The sequence below is a fragment of the Ptychodera flava genome, chromosome 15 (assembly GCF_041260155.1).
Source record: "Ptychodera flava strain L36383 chromosome 15, AS_Pfla_20210202, whole genome shotgun sequence".
Lineage (NCBI taxonomy): Eukaryota > Metazoa > Hemichordata > Enteropneusta > Ptychoderidae > Ptychodera > Ptychodera flava.
In genome coordinates, this window is record NC_091942.1 from 33,104,191 (window position 1) to 33,124,218 (window position 20,028).

At 36.8% G+C, this 20,028-nt stretch overlaps 1 protein-coding gene across 1 annotated transcript in view; it reads right to left on the reverse strand.

The window, feature by feature from the left end:
• Nucleotides 1–570: 570 nt before the first annotated feature.
• Nucleotides 571–20,028, reverse strand: part of LOC139151944 (mitochondrial uncoupling protein 4-like) — a 29,004-nt gene continuing 9,546 nt past the window's right edge. Inside the window, exons 5-9 of the mRNA XM_070725008.1 lie at nt 18,725–18,847; nt 13,791–13,903; nt 13,047–13,131; nt 10,197–10,392; nt 571–5,209 (exon numbers count right to left, since the gene is read on the reverse strand). Coding sequence (XP_070581109.1) covers nt 5,138–5,209; nt 10,197–10,392; nt 13,047–13,131; nt 13,791–13,903; nt 18,725–18,847 — 589 coding nt within the window. The 3' untranslated portion in view covers nt 571–5,137. The remainder of the gene's footprint in view (nt 5,210–10,196; nt 10,393–13,046; nt 13,132–13,790; nt 13,904–18,724; nt 18,848–20,028) is intronic.

Here is a 20,028-nt window from a genome sequence, read left to right on the forward strand (position 1 = left end):
ATCACTGAGAAATCCTTGATCATATAAATCAGAACAAATAGGATACTAAAGTATTAGTATCAATTACACAATGTGTGAGCCTACCCACAATTCTCCTTGATTCATACATTATAACTGAGATTACTTCTTGAACTACAGCAAATTTTCTTGTGTACAAGGATGCAATGTTCAATCAATTGATGCACACGATTGTCTGGATGCACATACAGAAGTATTGGAAAATCAACCTTTTTTTCACGGAGGAGCTAGCAAATTTGTAAAATTTTCACTGATGTTTTTGACAGCCATTCGTAATTTCTTGGCAAATATTTCATTGATGTTTTTTTCCTTTGGCTCCCTAAGAGATTGTGGTATTTTTGTCTGCCCCCCTATATTTTTTCTTGGGGAAAATGGTTGGCCCCCTGAAAATCCTCCAGGCCCCCCTGGAAGTAAATTCTGAACACTCCCTTACAGGATCACCATGATATTACCGTTGTACCATTCTTCTTCAGTTTGGGTTTTTGGTAGTGTTTACGTGTGTTCAGGATTAACGTAATTCTGTGCATCAGAAAAACTGAAAGACTAATACAGTTCATTCAAAATTGCATCTGTTTATTACCCCATACAAGTTCCCCCATACACCATTGCACATGCACATGTTCAATAAAAATATATTCTCACAATTGTCACAAAATTATCACTACTACATCAATAAGGAACTGATACATCCTCTTGACAAGACACCAGTCTTGTGTTTGTGAAAATACATTTGGGACTTCAGAAACAGTCCATTAGAAATACCACAAAGTGTTTTGATATATTTGTCTTACAATAAAACATTTATCTCAGGCAGTACTAACGGTGGAAACTAAACCAAAGACTCTTAGAAAAGAAACCCACGTAAGGAATCACAAGAGAATGTCCTTCAATCCATAGGAAAAATGGAATATAGAATTTTTTCATTCAAAATAAATTTATTTTGAATATCTCACTATTCACTAGAAGACTTTTATTTTGGCCCATGCTAATTAGTTACAGTGTTTCAACCAAGGAAACAATAAGTTCATTTTTCAGAATTCACTGAAATTAAGTTATCTACAATTGGACATCTGCTACAAACTTGACCTTCATTCTGAAGGATCTAACACAAACACCCAGTTGGTTGCTGCCACGGTGCTCATGTAAAATTTGTGTCCACTGAATTCTGTTGGTCATTTGCATATATGTAAATTTCAACCCTGCATTGGCAGTATACCTGAAACATAAACCATTACAGCATACTGTTCATGTAAACTTAATAGTATTCAGCATCTATAAAGTACAGCAAAGTACTTCAAAGTAAAATAGAAGGTTTGTTAAAACGCCTACCGGTACTGTTAGAGTCACCTGTTGAATAGTAGAGCAATACAGCACACCTAGCAACGGTATACCACAAGATTGTGACCAGTTCACAACATATATGCACAAGCCATAGCGAGTGCATATATGAAGTGGACTAGTCAAAATCGAGTGGTATACATTCACTGGGTGTGATTTATTGCTATTATAATCATAACAGTATATTGAAATTCTGGCATGGAAAGTCATAAAAGGATTTTTGCTATTTCAGAGAGGTCACGTTGTGCCAACCGTGCTAAATTGCAAAGATACCAAGGTTCTTTTCACATCTCGCCAATCAGATCGCTGTTTTTCCACCATCAATATACTGGTATGATATAATAAATGATAATGACCACCTTTTGCAAAGATCAGCTCTCATAGCTCTTTTTTAAGTCTTACTGCATTAAAAAGAACGCAAAACTCTTAGTGACTACAGTCTACAAATATCTGTCCAGGGAAATTTTCACAGGGTTTGTTCTTACATTGGTTATCACACCAAACACTGAAGATCATCCCATTTGCTCTTGGGAATTATAAGATGATAAAAGCTGCTTTTCATATGCTTGCAGGCTCAGTTGAACTTGTCAAACATAACTTTGGTATACCCAATGATGAGCAAAATCAGTATATGTGAGGATCAGGACAACCAATTTCATAGATCATAGCTGCACGGATTTTCTATTTCTCAAGTCAGCATATGCTAGTGAAACTCAGTATCACTGACACACAACGATAAGAATTCTTGCATGCATGTAACTCAAACATGTGTGTGCATATCAAGTTTATTTGCTCCACACTGACCAATAGGAACAAGCTCCTTACACTATAAATACTCATACTTTATATGCAGAAATTGGCCACTGGTGGCGTTTTTCATAGTTCGGAGCAAGTTCAACAAAATATCCCAAGAAAACTGCTGCACAAATTTTAAAAAAGCAATATCTGCAAAGATAATTTTGAAAGGTGACAGATGTATCCTAGAAGGTCCTGGTAAGTTTGTAGTAGTTTGTAATGGCTGAGAATGAGAACAGCCCATGCAACCTGCAAACCACATTTGAAACTACCGGTAATCAGAAAATGGTTTTAGAATATATTGTTTTGACTAAAAACAATGAAAAATGAAAAATCCTACAATATATTGCATTACCTGAGGTATACATCTAGAAAATAGAAAGGAAATCTACAATCCTGAGATTTTGATGTTTGCAGTTCATATTTTTAGCTTATTTGCATATTTTCAACTGAATGAAATCCAACATAAAACCTATGATTTAGCTATAAATTGTACTCCAGTGACACATGCAAGGATTCTTAACTTTTTGCTTGAAAATGGGCATGCATCAAACTATTCCCATAGTTACACACAAATTTAAAAGCGGAAGTTAAAAATGAATTATGACCACCAGAAAGTCTTGTTACTAGTATCCTTGATCACTACATAAACCATGGCTTTGCTCATCACTGGTAAACCTGCTTGAACAATTCTTTTCAGATTGAATGCCTGGAACATACTCTTGTAATATCTCTGGAGACTGAACAAGTGCTCCGGTTGTAGACATTCATCATACGTGGCAATCCCTGTCCTTACAAACAGGACTCAATTAACACAATTATACATTTGTATTTGTTGTATCAGGTATACACATAAAAAAGGTTTTTTCTGTTGTTAAGTGCTTCAGTACTCCTAAACCTCATCATATCAACTTCTCAATAATGAAGAGCAAAAAGTTGCTGGTACCATAAGGCAACACTGTGGTCCTGCTCAAGATTTTTGTATTGACCAAACACTCATCAGATTTAAGAAATTTCCTTAAAGAGTCCATTACATTGTGATATCATACAGACCTTACACTGTGTCTGACATAATACTTCTAAGTTCAAAACATGCTCACTAACAACGGTACAATAACTTGACGGAGAAAATTGTGGTGGAACACCATCATCGGAAACCACAGAAATCAGAACAATACTTCCAGCAGGTGCAATGACTAGTTTCTGGAAAATATTCTTCATGTAAAATCAGAAAAGTTCATATGGCCAAGCAGACAGTTGCATAAAATTGTCTTTTTCAATTGAAAAACAAATGGAATTGACTTCGATGAATCTTGTGTATTTTGATTCTGGATCATTGAAACTAATGACTCATGAAATTGTGCTGATTATTTTTTGTCTGGCACAGGGATTTTGGAGTTATAGTCTGTGTAGTTTGATGAGCTTTGCACAACATGTCTGGATGCCTGATGTCTGGATTCAAAATTCAATCCATTGAACTGAATAGGAACATTGACATTGGAGATATTTGTCAGTACTGAGAATCTTATACGACACATTGCCTATGATTAACTGGGCGAATTAAGCATGACTGCATCTACCTGTTCTGTACATGTCTCCTGTTTTGATGCAATGTGTCTACTTGAATGCATCCAGGGATTTCTCTCTTGTTCAGAGGAATCAGCAATATTGACTTTGGTAAACTTGTGTACAATGATCAGCTTAAGGTAGTATGTGCCTCGAAATTGAAAGACATTGCTCAAACTTTCCTCAATGAAACTTTCAGCCATTCTCTTTCAAAATAAAAAATCCAGGGGTCACTCTGCAAAGTTTGGTACCAGAGAATGAGACTCCACAAGTGATAGATCAGAAAAGAGTTGCAAAAATTTGATAGGCCAAACATCTGTCCTAGAGGTGCATTCTACCTTGTCTGGCAACACTTTTTTCAGAAATTTGTTGTCAAAATTAACCAAGCAACAAGTTGGTGTTTGATCATTTTCCAATTTGTCTGGTTTTGCGCTAGCCACGATGTAAATATATGATTATGCATCATGCTATTCAAGATTCCGTCAACAAATCTACCCTGTCTATATAGTGATCAACATACAAGATGTAGACAGACCATACAAAAACTCTTTTCACTTTGAATATCATGACTACTCGAGGCCATCTGTAGGCATATAATGAATGCATTCTTGCTGCAATACATGTACATGGGTGTACTTGTCCTTGCAGCACCTTCTGGTGTCAGGCCTCATAGCCATGTACTGGTATTGAGGCAATGATAGATCATGATATCTTTCATCCTTCTGGTCAGCAGAAGGCTAGTGATGGGAGGGCTGCATATTCTAATCAAGGTCCATATTCTGAAAACTCAGAAAGCCACTTGCTATGAAGGTACAAACATCACATCACATAAACAATACATTGAGTACTTCAGAACTATATGTAAATGTACCAATACGGTATTTACAATGAAGTTCCATGGCAATCCACTTATATAGTTGAGGCATATGAGAATTTTGTCTCTTTTCTTATCTCTAATTCATTTCTGTATCCATTTTGATGTGTATAACAAATGAAGGCTTTGAGCCGAACCCCCAAATTCTTGAGAGCTGGTAACACACAATCACAATAATCAATTCTTTCTATACTGGATACCGTAGTTTCCTTTTCAAAGCTACATTGTATCTGAGCACCTTTGTTTAGAGCATAAACATTGTATCATGGTCAAACTCCATGTAAGAGGGATCAAAGTCACAAAAGGTTTATATAGGAGATTTCAGGGTCATATCTTTCACATCCCTTCAAACACATTTACAGAACAAATTGTTACTTGTGGTTGAACAGTCCTATTCAGAGTAACAACTTTTTAAGGCAGTTTTACTATTACCAAAAATTCCACTTTCAATGATGAATACTGGTTTACAATCCGATGGTAACTATATGTTTGTCTCATTTAGCTACCATTTCATGGTCCTCTATGGTGCTCATCAAGTCACCTTGTTTAAAATGATCTTGCTCCAACCAGGCTCCTGATTTCTTCATATGAAAGCCAGAAGGTCAATGACCAGGGTGCCTGTTAATTGGAAAAAAGACAACTGTGTAAGAGAGAAACGCCTAGCATATTGAGATACACAGTATTCAGCTTGTCCACTCAGCCTGAACATGTTATTGTTGACAAGTGAATTGCGCTGATCGCAAATGATGTCATTTTCTCTCTCATTACTATGCATAAATACATATTGGTCTGCATTTTCCACATGAAGGATGAAAATAAAACATGTTAGTTTTACAATGGCCACTAAAAGTCTCACTAATTCGTATGAATTTATTGTTCAGACTACAAGCTGCAACAACAAAATGAAATGAGGAAAGAAATGAACAATAGCTGGAAGGGGTTGACAAAAACCATTGGTGAGCTGACTACGTCAATGGATGACCAATTTAGTGCTTTAAATTGCGAACTGAATGCGCTTCATTCGGAGGTAAGCAGTTTGAAACAAAGAAACGAGCGTCTGGAAAAGGAAAACGAGGATTTGCAAAAAGAGTTAAATGTCTTGCATCATAAAGTGCAGCAGTTTGAAAATGAGGTCCAAGAGATGAAAAGAGAGAAAGACGACCTAGAAAACCGTTCACGGAGAAATAACTTGTTGTTCTATGGTGTAAATCAAGAAAATAAAGAAAACTGGGATACAACGGAAAGTAAAGTGAAAGACATTATCAAAGACACGATGGGAATAGAAAAGGATGTGAAAATTGAAAGAGCGCATAGAATTTCAAATGCTCCAACCACCAAAGGATCAAAACCTATAATCGTCAGTTTTCAATCGTGGAAAGATAAAAACCTTATCCTGAAAAACGGAAAGAAGTTGAAAGGGACAAATATAACGGTTGATGAAGATTTCTCTCCAAGGATAAGAAACATCAGGAAAAAACTTTTCGCGAAACGCAGAGAAATAATGGAAGAAGATGAGTCAAGTAAAGCTTTTGTGAGATTTGACAGACTGATTGTTTACAGAAATGGTCAATCTCTTGTGTACACAGTTGATGAGAAATTAAACCAGGTAGTTGGCGACCAAAGACGAGTATAGAGGTGTGGCCGAGGCCAGAAAATATTTTGTGTTTCTCCTATAAAAATTTCATGTTGGAACATCCATGGGCTAAAATCAAAAATAGGACAACCTTATTTTCATGAATACTGTAGTAAGTTTGACATTTTTGGGTTATTGGAAACTTGGGCTAAAGATGAGTTGGAATTTAGTAATAGTTTCCCTGGTTATATTGTGTTTAGTTGTGGTGCAAGAAGGTCAACTCAGAGAGGACGCTTTAGCGGTGGTGTGTTATTATTTGTGAAATCGAAATATAAAATGGGAGTCAAAAGAATCAATAAGGATATAGAAAATTGTATAGTTCTTAAAATGAAAAAAGAGTTTTGGGGTGTTGAAAGAGACATTTTACTTTGTGTCACCTATATTGCGCCAGAGGGGTCATCCTTTTATAATTCCGTAAATTATAGTAACGGTATTGAAAATCTAGAAGACAAATTGATTCAAATTCAAGCAGACCATGAAGGATGTAATTTGATGGTTATAGGAGATTTCAATGCTCGATGTGGAAATTTAGAAGATTTTATCATTGAGGATGAAAATACTGTAATTGGAGAGTTGGCGGACAGCTACCCAAACGATCATTTCAACACACCGAGAAATTCTAAAGATCCAGTGGTAAATAATTTCGGAATGTCTTTGATCTCCATGTGTTGTTCTTTAAGTTTACATTTTCTAAATGGAAGAGTAACTGGTGACGAGGAAGGGGATTTTACGTGTATAGCCAATAGAGGCAGAAGTACTGTTGATTATGTATGTGTATCTACTGATTTGTATCGCCATATTTCACATTTTGAAATACCAACAATGGATGGATCTGATCATTTCCCACTGACATGTATTTTAAAGTGTAACACATCGGGTGATCCTGCTTCACCTTTTGAGAATGCACGTATTGCTAGAGGTACTTACAAATGGAAAGAAGAATCAAAAAGTTTATATCGTGATTTTTTATCAACGCAATACGTGAAAGATAAGCTACATGATTTGCTTATGTTGGTTGATTCTGATGTAAATGTAGTGGTGAAAAATTTATCTGCTCTGCTTGAAGAAGCGGGCAAAAATGCACATATGTTCATGCCTTTCAAAGCAGAAAATGGTATTGCACAGCGCACACAAGCAACATGGTTTGATCAAGAATGCAGGCAGAAAAGACATCTGAAATTCCAGTGCTTGAACAGATTTAGAATATCTGGTGATCCACCTGACTACGATGAATATTCAAAGGTCAGAAACGAATACACAAAAATGTGCAGAAAAAGTCGACACATTTCACCAATTTGCAAAATAATAGACTGCACTCGACAAAAAATGCAAATGAAATGTGGAAAATTCTTAGTGGGTTAAAATACAAAGGAAATCCTGCAAATGTCATTGACATTCAATCCTGGGGTGTGTACTTTTCTTCCCTGTTAAACGTAAATCACGAGGAGGCAAATGTTCAGGAAATTTATTCGGCAGATTTAGGACAGGTTTACATTGAAGAGGACACTTTAAATGCACCAATTACAGATACTGAAATCCTAGAAAGCATTCAAAATTTGAAGAAAAATAAAGCAGCTGGGGAAGACTATCTTATTGGAGAATTTTTCAATCAGCTCAAGATATATTGTTACCCATTTTAAATAAGCTTTTCAATAGAATTTATGATACTGGTGTTTTCCCTTCAGGCTGGGGAAAGGGAATTATTTTGCCACTTTACAAGAAAGGAGATACGGGAAATCCAGAAAATTATAGAGGTATTACATTGCTTAGTGTTTTCAGTAAAATTTTTACGGGTATTTTAAATAAGAGGCTTTATTGTTGGGCAGAAGCAACCAATAAGATCCCAGAAGAACAAGCTGGTTTTCGTAAGAAATACAGTACAATAGATAACATGTTTGTTTAAACGCACTCATTCAAAAACACTTGTCCAGGAAGAAATTGCCTTTTTATTGTCTTTTTGTTGATTTTCAAAGGCGTTTGACAGTGTAGAGCACAAGAAATTATTTGAAAAACTGTCTATGTCTGGAGTTGGTGGTAAAATGTTAAACATGATTAAGAGCATTTACAAGGATGTACAATCTTGTGTAAGAGTTCAAAACCAGTATTCAGATTTTTTCAATTGTAATATTGGCGTCAGACAAGGATGCATGCTTAGCCCCTTATTATTTGTTTTATTTATTAGTGAATTACAGTCGTGTATAATGAATGCAGGGTATACAGGGGTGCAAATAGAATATTTGTATGATCCTTTTTTACTTTTGTTTGTGGACGACATTATTTTGTTTTCAAATACGGTAAACGTTTACAAAATCTTATCAATGTGCTTTCAAATTATTGTGAGAAGTGGAAACTAAAGGTGAACCTAGACAAAACAAAGATTCTTGTTTTTAAACGAGGTGGAAACTTGCTAGAAAAGAGAGATGGTATTTTAACGGAAAGCGGATCTCTGCTGTAAGCTTTTACAAATATCTTGGTTTGTTATTTTCTTGTAGGGGTAGTTGGGGTAAGGCAATAAAGACCTTGGCCCAACAAGCGAGTAAAAATCTAGCCGTACTACAAGGTTTTATTATAAAATCAAAAAGCTGCCGTTATCATTGTATTTTAAATTATTTGACGCTATGGTTACTCCTATTTTGACGTATGGAGCTGAAATTTGGGGTTATAAGCTTTATGACAATGTTGAAAGAGTTCAACAAAAAGCTTGTAAAATATTCTTTGCGTACGATTAAATACATCTAGAAATGCAGTTTTAGGGGAATGTGGCAGACTACCGGTATTTGTTATAAGTGTTAAGAAGTGTATCAAGTATTGGTTAAAATTGATTCAAATGGAAAACTACAGACTCCCTTTCAGAGCCTATAAAATGCTTAAAAATTTAGATGATAGTGGGAAAATTACTTGGGCAAGTCAAGTACGCATTCTACTGCAAAACTTTGGTTTTCATTATGCGTGGTTGGCTCAGGAAGTTGGAAATCCTGATTATTTTTTGTCTTTATTTGTATCAAGAGTCGCTGAAGTTTCGATGCAAACGTGGCATACAAACATTCATAAGGAAACTTCACTTTATAATTATATTACTTTTAAACATTTGTTAGAACCAGAAAGGTATATTGACATTTTACCAGAAAGACACCTCATATCAGCAGTCGCCAGAATCAGATGTGCAGTAGAAAGCAAACTAAAAATTGTAAGAGGAAGAGAACTAAAAATAGAAAGACAGTTGAGATTATGTAGATTTTGCAAGAAGAGATCTGTAGATGATGAATATCATTTTTTGTTGATATGTGACTTTACTCAAGCATTAAGACAACATTATCTGCCTGTATATTACACTGAGAATGTATCCTTTGTAAAATTTATTGAACTCATGAAAAATAGGGATAAGCATGTGATTTTTGGCCTTGCCAAATATATTCACCATGGTATACACAAGAGAAAGTTGTCAGAGAGACCACAAGTGTAAGTGATATAAGTATTGTACGGCGAGTGTGTCTGTCTTTTTGTAGTTTTCTTTTTCGGTAGATTTGTAATTGTTACTGATAGTGTTTTAATCTTTGCCCCTTCAAAAGACTTATGTATTTCCTTTTATAGTTTGTGTAACGAAAGGCTGGTGGTCTATGTTATTGAAGCAATAAAAAAAAAAAAAAAAATAAAAAAAACAACAAAAAAAACCCCAACAAAATGCACATGCAACAACAAAATTTGTCCGAATTTTAGGCAGCGTTGTCCAATGTCGCGTGTGCAACTACCGGTATATTTAGTAACAAAACTGAAATTGTGATCAACGCTATTCTGGTACAGACTAGAATTCAAACACAAACAATAACAGGGCATTTAATGAATATAGAGGTTGTGTTGACAAGCTACACAGTCCGTTTTTCAAAATGCTTCAGAGGTAGATATTAATAACAAAAATGGTGAAAAATCATCAGAAATTTCTGCTACTGGCCCTTTTAATAATTTATGACTCACCATTCTAGCCCAGGTTGGCAGAAAGCCTTTATAAAGTGAGAAGAATCCTTCTTTCTTGACAGCTTGAAGGAGGCAATCTATTGAATTTTTATAAAGTAAACCCCTGCCATGTTTGTCTGTTGGTTGATTCATAACTCTAGTTTTAATGACATCTGCAGGTGTACTCATGGAGGCGGCAACCAGCCCTGCACAACCACTGAAAAAAAGGAAACATAAAAAGTGGTTTGAACTTTTTTCAAGATGCTTATCCTGTGTTTTAATTTTTTGTTGTCATTTTGAAGGTTGGGTTTTTTCAAAACAATATTTCTCATCTGCGATGACATGAAAACCCTCTCATACTATATTTTCAAAAGGTAGAGAATCTAAATTTTAGTATGGTCACACTAGTTTACTCAGAGGATGAAGGGGTACATTTTGGAGAAAAATCTCAATTTTGGTATTAATTAGATTCATTAATTGAAGTCAAAAACACAATTCAATATCTCAGTTGAAACTACAGTTTATAGTAGAAAAAACACAACTTTGTTTTATATTTATCTATTCTCGTTCTTAACTGGCAGGGGTTGAAAAACTGACATTCAAAAAAAGTGATTAAAATATGGATAAGCAAAATTTAATTTTTATTCTACATGTAAGAAACTCATTGCTAAAAAAAGTACTGTTGTCTTGTATAGCATTTAGAGAATGAAATGTGTAAATTTCACACAATTTGACCCAGTCAGAGTGGAGTCATATGCTTTTGAAATGTTGAAAACAAGAGAAAGAAGCCAGGAAATTGGGTGATTTGCATAAAGTTACTTTCATTACCACAAAACCTTAGACTACTTGCTATTCTAAAAAGAGAAGCCAACCAATAATTTAATCTTGGGTAAACAAAGTACTGAAAATTGAATGAATCTTTGCAAAAATCATGATTAAGAACAAAATACGCTGTGTTATATGCAACACTCCCTTAAATCTCTACACACTGATATGGAGCTTTTACACGCAGCAAGAACTGAAATAAAACATGCTTCCAGGATGACATGGTTCACTTCACATGCAATTACTGTCACTTAAAATGAGACTGTTGTCATGGTGATTCATGGACGAGAGTAAAGTAGTAGGCTGAAATATACACCAGTCAGTTTTACGTGTCGTTTGACCATGCTAGAATGGCTCAGATAACCACAGTCTCCTAAATTATACAACTCCACATTGACTTTAATTCAGTGAAGTGATGTGAATAAAACAAAGCAAACTTTGTGACATTGCCGGGTGGAACATAAGCCATCTCAAAATTTCCAAGTCAAAGATGCCCATAAAGATGGGATTCAATAGTAACTTGTTGACGACACAGTGGACCACAGTCATCAGTGACCCTAAGATATTTTTAACTTGACAACTTTGGGATTTAAAAATGATCAAATTACATATTTTACATATGGATATCCCGTTTTGAGAAAATCATGTGTAAAAAATTGATAGACCACATAAACAGTGATTTAAATATTATGAATGTGCCATTTGATGATAAAAAGTGTTCTACTTTTGAACAGATTTTTGTCTATCATGGAAGTATATGATAGTCATTTGTAAATACTATGTACGAGAGGCATGTATTATTAAAATGAAACATTATTGCCCAAATGAAGGACTATGAGCTCTTGAGGCAGGAGAACACTTGCCCTCCTGACACCAGCCATGGTCACCTGCCCTCAGGCACATAGTCCCTTGTTTGGGCTACAATATATAATGTAGTTTATTTATCTCAATAATACAACTTTTGTACACAGAACAATGTTACTTTAAGTTTTGCTCTTGCTTTTTTAAGTCCAACCAATTCTCTATATACTCTTGGTAGTTTACTTTAACAAGCACTCTTTTATATATAAAACCTTCTGGTGTCATAGTTACATGTAATCAGATTTAACTACATTGATGTCAATAGGCAGTTAGACCTCAATAAAACATTGCCTAATAGAATCTTACAACGTCAGTCAGTGACAAATCAATCTGACAAGCCTTTACAATTTAATATTCAGTTTAAAATGAGTGTCGGAGTTCTTTCTTGAGTACCTAAAATTTGATATATGAACTGCTTTGCTGCGCATGCAGCATCTACCATACAGTAAGAGTCAAATGGTTTCAATTCAATTTGGATGTTTCAGTGAATACAGAAAGAGGTGGCACAGATACACAAATCTAGGCATTATTCCGGACTAGCATTGTTAGAAGTACAAGCACGCTAAGTCATGCAGCTACTGATGCTGGCATGAAGGTAGAATCCACCTGAGGGACAGATATTCAGACTTTTCAAACTTTCACAATTCTTTTCTGATATACCACTTATGAGGGCTCATTTAAAAGCTCTCAGCGTAAAAAAAACTTTTCACTGACTTAGTTTTTCGAAATTTGAAAATTTTGTTTTTCGTCACAGAGTTAACACAGGGATGGTGGCCATTTTGAATTCAAATATTGGTAAATCTTAGGTTATTTGTTTCTCTAGTATCACATTTGGACGGTGACCCCTAATTTTTCTTCTTGATTTTGAAAGAGAATGGTTGAAAGACTACTGAAGAAAGTTTGGGCAAAAGTTTAAGTCTTGCACTTTCAAGGTGCATACTACCTTAAACACAGAAATGACTTCACAATCCCTACTTTGTGAATGGCAACGTCAACAATGCTTTGAATGATAGAGACTTACACTTTGACTGCTATTAAAGTGATTTCTCAAACAACAGACATACTGTAATAATGCCACATACTACAATACAGTCACATAAATGCATGTATTGAATTGTTCACTATATAATTGATAATGTAATGTCACTTCTAAATAGGCAAAACCAAAATTAGAACTATCATTACCTGCTCATACTATGTACGACCCAGTTGTCTTTCAGACTTGTGTGTTTCAATATTCTATGTTTCACAGAATCATATGTTGTTAAATCTGTAAGGGAAGAGAGAATCACATTTTTGATAATAATTTTCTTTATATCACTAAACAGAATAATGATGACAAACTGTTGGAATACAAATAATTAAGGAGATTGAAATAATTTTAATGGTTAATAGTTATGAGCACAAGCAGTGGTCAACATATTACATGTTAAACACCCTATAGCAGAACAGGCACCTTTCTCATGTGACCAGTGGCCACTTGGAATTGCTCAAATTTGGATCAAAACCTGTGTGATGGTCAGCATACCTGACTATCAATGACTTCTGTTAAAAAATTCTCACACTGAAAGCAGGAAATGAGTCTACTTTGACTGATTTTACATCTGCTTAACAATTGTTTTAAAAATTACATGCATATATCATGATTTTCAAAGATTTATCACATATAGACTTTTATTATTGCTGTTAGCTTTTCCCAAAATCACCACTGAACACACAACTAACTCCAAAGTAATGCCACACCCAGTCTCTACAGAAAGGCTTCCTTTATATACAATACAATATGGTAGTCACTTGTCCTTGGTCCCCTATGTAACCACTACACATCCTGGTAGGTGTGACTATATTGTCCCTATTGTAACCACTATACATGGGAATAATAGAATAATTAGAATAATACATCGTAAAAAGTTTAATACTTGTACCTACCTCCTAAATTTACTAAAGCTGCTCTTTGTACATTGGGAACCCAGCCTTTCCACAATGCTCGGACTCCACCTTGTTTTAAAATAAGTCTGAATGCCTTGCCAGCACTTTTTATCCTAGAAAATTGACAAAATGTATGGTATTGATACACATGTGTATTTGATAACAAGGAAAACAAGTCATTGACAATGACATAGTCCCCACTTGTAATAGGAGTATTAGTCTTGATGGGGCAGGGAAATGTGGTCATTAAGAAGTATCACTGGAGTGTATATGTTGAAATCTATGGGCACATAGGTCTATGTCGTTGTTCCCAATTTGAAACACATGAGACATGTCTAAGTTATGGTTCTAAATTGGGAAAAAAGATCAGACCTCTAGCTGTATTGGCTAGCCAAGAAATACATATGTGCATAATAATGAGGTACAAGATGTGACATCTTAAGGTCTAATATCCTATCAGAATTGGAGGGTATAGAACTTGTGGTTACCGAGTTATGCATATATATGTATAATCAATGTCAAAGGTCATCAAGGTCACATGACATTTTGTAAAAAAATTGTATCTCTAAATTATCCCTATATACCAAAAATCAGACATCTAGCTCTATTGGTTCGCTCAAAATTAGATATGCACATAATTAATGAGGTACAATATGTGGCGTCATAAGCTGTCCCATCATACCATATATGAAGGGTGCAGCACTTGTGGTTACTGAGTTATGGACAAATATGTATATTTGAGGTCAAAGGTCACCAAGGTCACATGACATTTTGTCAAAAACATTGTATTGCTAAGTTATACCTATATACTAAAAATCAGACATCTAGCTCTATTGGCTCGCTCACAATTAGATATGCACATAATTAATGAGGTACAATATGTGGCGTCATAAGCTGTCCCATCATACCAAGGGTATGATGGGACAGCTTCATACCATCATATGAAGGGTGTAGCACTTGTGGTTACTGAGTTATGGACAAATATAAAAATTACAAATGACCTCAAAAGAGGGATAAAACTGCAGCAAGTGTGAAGGAATACAGTAAAAAATTGGCCGACTAGCGGGAAATACAGTACTCGTTAAAATAAAGAGCAAAGTTAAAACAAATACAGTAAAATACTAACCGACCAGCGGGAGATAAAACACTTGCAAAGCAGAGAATAAAAAGCGCAGACGTTTCGGGTGCAACCCTTCGTCAGTACTAAAAACTCGCTAGAGAAACGTGAAAACACAAGAAAGAAAAACAGCCAATCAAACAAGGAACGATCAAACGCGTTAAAATATGCATTCATACCGGCTGGTGCCAGAGTACCGAGTTAAAAATAGTGGCCTGTTCGAGTTTATGGCGGGTAGAGTCTGTGGTGGAGATTATAGCAGACACTGCCATGTCGGACCGACCGCGGTGGGGTGGTGTACAAAAATGCTTGGCCACCGGATATGCGAGCTTGTTGTCGGTCACAGTGCGAAGATGTTCAGCAAAGCGATCGCCTAGGCGACGCTTTGTTTCGCCAATATATAGCATGCTGCAGCGTCTGCATTTGATACAATAGATGATATTAGCCGACGTGCATGTGAACACGCCGGAAACATTGACTCTACCACGCGGGCCCTGAATGAAGTTGGTTGTAAAGGTATGTGGGCAGGTGTTACATACTCGACGGCCACTGATGATGTTCCAGTAGCACAATCGTGATTAGGTAAACTGGAACGCACCAGCCGGTCTTTGATGTTCGTGTCACGTCGAAATGCCATGATGGGAGGTACGGAAAAAATATTCTGTGTGTTGGGGGAGTTGGTTAAGATGGAAAACTCCTCAAAGATGATTTTACGGATTCTATGATTAAAAGGATGGTATGTTAATACAAGAGGAATGCGATCGCATTGAGAACGGGTAGTTGACTTTAACGCGTCCTCCTGCGTTAATGGTTCAACGCGCTCTTTGGCTTTGTCCACTACAGAGCGGGGATAACCCCGAGCCGAGAACCAAGTGCTAATAGTGACAAGCTGCTGCTCAAAATCCTTTTGGTCAGAGCAAATGCGCCGAGCGCGTAGAAACTGTGAAAATGGAATGGATTCCTTGCACCGACGGGGTGAGCTGAGCTGTATAGAACATATGCATGAGAGTCTGTGGATTTATAATGTATGGAGGTAGACAGCGAGTCCTCATTGATATAAACTGATATGTCAAGAAATGCAACTGATATGTCTGAAATAGTGGAAGTAAATTCCAGTGCGGAGTGAAAATGTGAAACGAAATCAATAAAATTATCTAATTCTGTGCGTGAACAAGATGCTGCACCAAAGCAGTCATCAATATACCGTTTAAAGAGCTCGGGAATGTGACCGGTATATGTTTGTATTATCTGTTTTTTCGATGTAACCAACGAATAAACAAGCTTACGGGTACCCATAGATATATATTCACACTTGATGTTAAGGCCCTCTATACTTCCATCCCTCATAAGGATGGTCTCCAGGCCCTTGCATATTTTCTTGACCGACGCGACGTTATGGATCCACCACAAACGTTTTAATTCGCTTAGCTGAATTAGTATTAACTTTAAATTGCTTCACCTTTAATAGTGAATTCTACACACAAGTTCGCGGTGTTGCCATGGGTACACGCATGGGACCTTCTTACGCTTGTTTATTCGTTGGTTACATCGAAAAACAGATAATACAAACATATACCGGTCACATTCCCGAGCTCTTTAAACGGTATATTGATGACTGCTTTGGTGCAGCATCTTGTTCACGCACAGAATTAGATATTTTATTGATTTCGTTTCACATTTTCACCCCGCACTGGAATTTACTTCCACTATTTCAGACATATCAGTTGCATTTCTTGACATATCAGTTTATATCAATGAGGACTCGCTGTCTACCTCCATACATTATAAATCCACAGACTCTCATGCATATGTTCTATACAGCTCAGCTCACCCCCGTCGGTGCAAGGAATCCATTCCATTTTCACAGTTTCTACGCGCTCGGCGCATTTGCTCTGACCAAAGGATTTTGAGCAGCAGCTTGTCACTATTAGCACTTGGTTCTCGGCTCGGGGTTATCCCCGCTCTGTAGTGGACAAAGCCAAAGAGCGCGTTGAACCATTAACGCAGGAGGACGCGTTAAAGTCAACTACCCGTTCTCAATGCGATCGCATTCCTCTTGTATTAACATACCATCCTTTTAATCATAGAATCCGTAAAATCATCTTTGAGGAGTTTTCCATCTTAACCAACTCCCCCAACACACAGAATATTTTTTCCGTACCTCCCATCATGGCATTTCGACGTGACACGAACATCAAAGACCGGCTGGTGCGTTCCAGTTTACCTAATCACGATTGTGCTACTGGAACATCATCATGTGGCCGTCGAGTATGTAACACCTGCCCACATACCTTTACAACCAACTTCATTCAGGGCCCGCGTGGTAGAGTCAATGTTTCCGGCGTGTTCACATGCACGTCGGCTAATATCATCTATTGTATCAAATGCAGACGCTGCAGCATGCTATATATTGGCGAAACAAAGCGTCGCCTAGGCGATCGCTTTGCTGAACATCTTCGCACTGTGACCGACAACAAGCTCGCATATCCGGTGGCCAAGCATTTTTGTACACCACCCCACCGCGGTCGGTCCGACATGGCAGTGTCTGCTATAATCTCCACCACAGACTCTACCCGCCATAAACTCGAACAGGCCACTATTTTTAAACTCGGTACTCTGGCACCAGCCGGTATGAATGCATATTTTAACGCGTTTGATCGTTCCCTTGTTTGATTGGCTGTTTTTCTTTCTTGTGTTTTCACGTTTCTCTAGCGAGTTTTTAGTACTGACGAAGGGTTGCACCCGAAACGTCTGCGCTTTTTATTCTCTGCTTTGCAAGTGTTTTATCTCCCGCTGGTCGGTTAGTATTTTACTGTATTTGTTTTAACTTTGCTCTTTATTTTAACGAGTACTGTATTTCCCGCTAGTCGGCCATTTTTTACTGTATGGACAAATATATATATTTGAGGTCAAAGGTCACTGAGGTCATGTGACATTTTGTCAAAATATCTGAGATATCTGCGTGAACGGATGGACTCACGGACAGACATGACCCAATCTATAAGCACCCTGGACTTCATCCGTAGGGACTAAAAACTGTGTCACTGCATCCTTTTTGCAATATTAATACGATGAGAAACTAAATTTTTATTTTTCTTGGCCTTATATACATGGGAGTCTATGGACTGCCTTATACATGGGAGTCTATGGAAGCCTTATACATGGGAGTCTATGAAGACTGCCTTATACATGGGAGTCTATGGAGATGAAAACTAAAAAGTCCTTTAACACGGCCAAATTTGATCGCATTGTGAAACAAATCGACGTGCATCTGTATGGGGTAGGGTACTATCCTTGTGCAAAGTTTGAAAGAAATTGACCTGGACATGTCTGAGATATCTGCATGAACGGACGGACGCACGGACGGACGCACACACGGACGGACATGACCAAACCTATAAGTCCCCCCGGACGGTGTCCGTGGGGACTAATAAAAGCTTCACAAAGTCACTGAGACTAACCTATTGACAAGAAATGTGCCATTACACAGGGTGACTGATGTTTATATTTGAAGCAATTTCTCACAAAGATTTAAGTAAAATGTATATTTTTTTGGCAATGTTGACAATTTTCCGTTTGAATCCATCATTAAGTGATGATTTTGTCTGAATTCCACAATATGCTTGTAATTTCACCAATTTTTCACAAACAGAAGCAAAGAATATGTATACCTCATGACAACCCTCACATTTTGTCAGTAACTTTCTTCTAAATTGCTGAATATTTGTTAACCCTTATGTCTGAACACTGACAAAAAAAGACAGGCTGTTGTGTTATACAACAGACTATCAAAAGTCAGCCACGTTTGCTCGCTAACCTTGGCGGTTTTCCTTCAAGTCTCCTCCTGCCTTCCATTTGCATTTGAACTTTAACAAGATCTGCTGGACTGGCAATGAACTGACCTAACCCACCCGCAGTCATCCCACATAGAACAGCTTTCCTGAAACACAAGACAATTAGATCAAAGTAGAATTACATATACATATATACTCTGATGTAAATACACTATTCACTATACACTATACATGTATACAGCACACTGAGGAAACATCCTGAAAACAAAAGTGTGTTTACATGAATGGTTTTTACTTTTATTGATATTTTCTAGAATTAATAGTCATGACATGTGCTTCTCCCAAGCTCAAAATTTGATCCAGTTATTACTCCGCACACACATGTCCACACACTACATATCTGCATATACATATTCATGTGTGAAACATTTATAGAATGATACACGGATACCACAAGTGCAACACTGTTGTAAAATCTTTCACTCTCTGACCAAACCCAGCTAACCACATGTTCACATGTCTAAACCAGGCTGGAAATCACACCAAAACACAGTACCAGCTCATCAGAAATAGTATGTTTATCACCAGCTGTGCTCTTCGGTATGAATCAGTCTGCTTGAAGTTTTTGAAGTACTGTACATTTGTACATACAACAGCTTGATTTTCTTTCAGTATTTCTATAGCCTTAGTGATGATAATGTGGCAGCCATGTATGATCACTATCTTGCAATGTGCCGTCTTTCAGAGCAAGATGCTATTCCATAGTTAGATTGGCCATTATGTTTTGCTACACGAGTCATTATTGCTACAGTCAATTATTGACGTCTAATGTGCATCCACTGCTAGTAAAACAGAGAAACAAGTAGAGCAGAGCTAATAAACCTAAATCTGTACTCTCTGCTTGGTTTGGAACTCAGTAGAGAACCATCTCTGTAACTTAACTCAGACACAATCTAATACAGAGTATTGGTGCAACACGCTATTCTGCTAAAAAAAGACAGCTGGCAGAATTAAGCCATCACATGTGAACACAGCAAAACAATCTGACTCAATGATGAATTGCTGTTGGCTACCGTGGCATATGTCAATCTGTTGCATCGATCACTCAGAGATTTGGCGTCATGACCTATTTCTTCAGCAGCTTTGTACAAAATTTTTTTCTGCTCTGAGGTAAAATTAAAACTTTCTTCACTCCAGCATACAGGATACTCAAATACACTTCCTAATTAAAGAAATACACTTTTTTAAAAATTTTTTCCTGAAATAAACAAACTGACAATTTTTAACCCCATGGCCTGATAAATGACAACTAAATCAGCCACTGCCA